Here is a 4,479-nt window from a genome sequence, read left to right as displayed (position 1 = left end):
GACTATTTTTTTGTCCTAGTTTATTTTTGTTTCTTGTTGCTGCATTATATATTTGTGGGAGCTAGATGTGACATCCTTAAAAAACTTCTAGATGTGAATTAGACAAACTGATCTGTGTTTAATTGCGTGCACATATGACTATCTGAGCGATTCACAATGAAAATTACCTGAAGAGTGAAGCTTGGACAGTAATTGCATACGCAGGTGTAAACGAGTCAAACGGACAGAAGCGTGCAATAGGCAAATTATAAATAGCCATTTGTAGAGAGGATCAGTTGTCGCCCTCACTTCATGAAATGCTGATGAATGGTAATATGCCGGCATGTTCACATTCTGCAGCCTGGAAGTCTCCAAATCCATTCACACCCTGGAAGAAAATAATGCGTTGACTTCAGTTCAGAGAATCAGAACAGCAAGCAATTGCTACATCAGAAGCAATCCCGTATCAGTTAAAATAGTACAGGTTTCCGTTCCTCATGCAGTTCCAACTTGCACTTGACACAATTATGTGACCATGGATGCATAATTGAGTTGCAACTTGCGCAAGCAGAACTTATAAAACTCACTATTGATGTGCACCAATCAGTCGGCATGCAGTGTGCCAACCAGGTTATAATATCAGCAAGATTACAGGACAAGTTAGCTCCTATTAATGCAATCTTTTCGTCAAAAGTGACAACGGAAGTAAACATTTTGAAAAGAGAAGGCAAAGGATAAGTCTTCCTCTTTTGACCTTTTCCCAACTTCACAGCTGGGAAACATTCACATGTGATTATCTCCCTCTGATAAAGAATATTACAGCGTCTGACCCGCTTGTCAGGGTCTGAATATGATAGTCCAAAGATCCATTTTTGGGGGAAGTAGATTTATCACAATTAAGGATAATGACCAATGAGGCTATGACATGCAGATTTCTGGTCACAAACCTTGATTTGAATTATTGCTCATTCAACAGGGCATGTGCAATGAAAATATAACCAGTTACTCCTTCCGATAATAAAATTCCTTGCAATCATATACTTACTACAAGATATTTTGGTTGCATCCAGAACTAAAAGAATTTATAGTGTATTAGGAAGGAAGTTGTATAATTAATATTGGTGGAAAGGAAGTATTTGACTCGTTACTTTTACTCCCTCCATTTCTAAATATAAGGCTTTTTAGATATTTTAATATGGACTACATACGGATGTATAGACATATTTTAGAGTATAGATTCACTCATTTTGCTCCATATGTAGTCCATATTGAAATCTCTAAAAGGGCTTATATTTAGGAACAGAGAGAGTACTATTTTTGCAAAGAACCAGTCAAGTAGCAGTGCAATTGAAGTTTATGACTAATAGGAACTCTGCTGAGAAGAAAGAGCATACCTCTCATGTCTAAGAGATCAGAAATGAACAATCAGATGACAGAAGACTTGTTCCAACGGTCCTTTAAGTCTGACTGTCCGACCATTTCACGTGAGGACTATCTGGTCATGCATGCTGCGTACACAAATATTTTTACAAGCAACAAACGGAAGCCAGAAGAACATTGCCATCAACCCAATAGTACTACTGCTACCAGGTCTCCCTTTTCCAGAAATTACTTCTGTATACACGGAACTTTCCTGTATATAAGGAAAGGAGCATATGGATGCAACTTTTATGTCCCATCCGTGGATGTCAGCGAAAAAGCATAAGCAACAGTAGATCAGTAAACAATCAGACACACAATTATTGATTTGCATCATCTTCTTACCGGTTTAAACTTGATCATCTGATTCTGCATTGACTTCTGCAATCTTCCAACTTGTGCAAGTTAGAATAATATGGGGCTTCAGTATTAGTCCACTATTATGAAGTCTTTATTTAACACACATGGCAACTGTAGCAGTTCCCATTCTGACGGACGTTTTGTTAGAACGTGAAACGTCATAGGCATGTGATACTGGATTCAGGTCGGTAGTTCAGTTCTCTGTACCCCTTGAAATAACGTTGATTCAAACACTAAAATGTTCCTAACTGAAGTAAAATCACTATGTTAGTACGTTACTTATGGTATCCTTGCAGGACTAAAAACAGTTTGAGAGCACACCAAAGAAGGAAACCCAGTCCTGGCACTAGACACCAGTAGAACTATGCTACCTCCTGTAAAACACATCATGCAGATAACTGAAGTTCTGCAAGACTGGAAAAAAAGCACACTCCGATCCTTCAGGTTATCAACCAGCTGAAGGCCGAGGTTAGCTTCTGGTTTAGCTGTTGCTGTGGTGTTACTTGGTTATGTTGCTGGTTGGCGCTGTTGCCGTGTAATTGGGTCACTTCGGATGGCTTGTCTTGGTCATCTGTAATTCTTCTTCTTCTAATGAAATCACATGCAGTTCCCCTGCATGGTTCGAAAAAAGACCAGCATGTTGTGAAGAGCTAACCAGAAAATAATGTATTTCTAGCAGATGAGGCTTCATGTGAGAAACTATTAAAGTATTATCAATCTCTAACAACTTAAAGTTTCTACTGTAACTGATTGTTGCAGGGTACTCATTGATGGATTACCTGGATGCTGAAACTGAGGGCAAGGATATGCACCCAACCAAACACGATCTGTGGACACAACCTGCGAAAGCATAAAGTTCCCTGGAACAAATAACCGTAGACTTTTATACAACATAGTTTCAGCTCCTAAGTAAAGTGGCATTCTTAGATAAACTAAAAACATATAATAGTACAGCATGCTGAAAGAAACTAATAACATTTCGAATTGTGTTGGAGAAGAACATTTGTAACCTTTTATAACTCTTTTTACAAATCAATGTAAAAAAGCTTATGTTAGGGTCGAAGTTTGTAGGAATAAGACAGGGAGACACACATGATACATCTCCTGTTAAGAGAAAGAAACTATACAGAATCAAAGGAATGAAGGACTTCCTCCAAAACAAGTCTAGTCTGCTTGCCCAAGGGCTTCTCCTCAGTATCAGAGTAGGCTACATTGAGCAGATAGAGCTTTCTAGAAGCAACAAACGCTGCCGAGAAGATCCGCTTCATCCCTCCCCTGGTGCTATCCAATGAGTACTCGATTTCGTATACTGTCAGGCCATCGCGACCTGATCTCTCTCCGGTAGAAATCACCTCTGCGGATTTGGTACTTTCCTGAATCAATGGAAAGGTTTCAAACCAACTGCCAATATAGCACTGAACTTTTCCAAAATGTGGGCACTTAACCTTTATCACCATTCATTATAAGCAACAACAGAAAGAGCTCAGTTTTCACCTTTAATATAAACTATTTGTGTTGACACATTAGATGCAATTGCCATAAACACATAGAGATAAGGTGGAGAAATGTTATGAACCAGGAACATCCTATGTGAGTTCATCTAAGTTGCCCGCGTAAAGTAGGATGTCTACACATGGTAAAATTAATAAATGTAGCAAATATAACATGGTGCTGGCAAATTGCAATGCCCACGGGAGTGTTGTGGCATTTACCTTTTTCTTCTCTGCCTGTAGAAGCCTGTCCGCGACGAACTGCGGTGTGCCGAAATCCGTCAGCGAGGAGAGGCGAACAGGGTTGACGACGACCCCAATGTTGTTACTCCCCTTCCCCTCTTGCTGAAACAGCGCCGTCGCGCCCGCCTTTTCCACCTTCCCCAATTACACAACGGCACCACAGAGTTCAGAGCTCCAATCCACAAACCTAAACGCGTCGAAACGCACAAAGCATCCTACAGAGCTTCGTACCTTGGGCCATGAGGCGGGCTTGAGGAGGGTGAACCCCTGGTCCTGGTCCGTGTACCGCTCCAACTCCAGCGCCGGTGCGCCTCCTTCTCCTCCCCCGACTTCTGCCTCCGTTTCCGATGCGGAGGCCACGGGGAGTTGCGGTGACGAGGCGGGGAAAGGGAGGGCGGTGAGGAGCAGGGAGGCGGCGGAAACAGCTCTCCTGGTTAGGCGCGGAGGAGGGGAGGAGATGTCGCATTTGGGCGCAATGGCGCGGGGCGGAGGCCGGCGCTGGGCGCGGCCGGCGAGCTTCAGCGGCGGGCCGTGGCGAGGGCTACCGACGAGTGGCATCGATGGAAGTCGATTTGTACACAGAGAAGCTTTCGCTCGCGGCTACGGCCGCCTCTGCCGCTCAGTTTGTTATCGCCATTCGACGCTGGCTGTGGGCCCGCCGATGGAGGAAACTGCGTGTGTACAATTACAACTTCTGTCTCTCTTTTTTTTTGCGTGCGATTTACAACTTTTGTCAATAACCAAACTTGAAATTGTACATACGCAGTACCAGTCTTGATTTCACGTTATAAAAAAGGTTTTCATGATTTCACAATTGGTATTTCCACCTAAACCTGATCGGGCTTGGACGGGTTCGGGTCGTGCTTGACAAAGCCCGAAGTCAAAATCCCAAGCCTGAGCCTGGCCAGCCCCGGCCCAAAGCACATGAACAGTGTTGTCTAAAATTTAAATTAATCATATTCAAGGTATTAAATCAATATATTAGACC

At 42.7% G+C, this 4,479-nt stretch overlaps 1 protein-coding gene across 1 annotated transcript; it reads right to left on the bottom strand.

Moving 5' to 3' along the window:
* Positions 1-2,717: 2,717 nt before the first annotated feature.
* LOC119355196 (psbP domain-containing protein 2, chloroplastic-like) lies at positions 2,718-4,107 on the bottom strand. Its single transcript, XM_037621977.1, has 3 exons — positions 3,723-4,107; positions 3,471-3,626; positions 2,718-3,131 (listed from the first exon to the last, which is right to left on the bottom strand). Exons 1-3 carry the CDS (start codon positions 4,047-4,049, stop codon positions 2,880-2,882), a joined length of 735 nt encoding a protein of 244 aa, XP_037477874.1. The 5' UTR covers positions 4,050-4,107; the 3' UTR covers positions 2,718-2,879.
* Between the last annotated feature and the right edge of the window lie 372 nt (positions 4,108-4,479).

This window comes from Triticum dicoccoides, chromosome 2A (genome assembly GCF_002162155.2).
Source record: "Triticum dicoccoides isolate Atlit2015 ecotype Zavitan chromosome 2A, WEW_v2.0, whole genome shotgun sequence".
Taxonomy (NCBI): Eukaryota; Viridiplantae; Streptophyta; class Magnoliopsida; order Poales; family Poaceae; genus Triticum; species Triticum dicoccoides.
This window is presented reverse-complemented; position numbering and strand designations above follow the sequence as displayed.

Bases quoted from the DNA above. Each gene is read 5' to 3' on its own strand.
- LOC119355196 (XM_037621977.1), bottom strand. From the start codon at position 4,049: ATGCCACTCGTCGGTAGCCCTCGCCACGGCCCGCCGCTGAAGCTCGCC. The intron at 3,627-3,722 runs GTACGAAGCTCT...TAATTGGGGAAG, and splicing joins AGCCCGCCTCATGGCCCAAG to GTGGAAAAGGCGGGCGCGAC. The intron at 3,132-3,470 runs GTAAATGCCACA...CCATTGATTCAG, and splicing joins TACAGGCAGAGAAGAAAAAG to GAAAGTACCAAATCCGCAGA.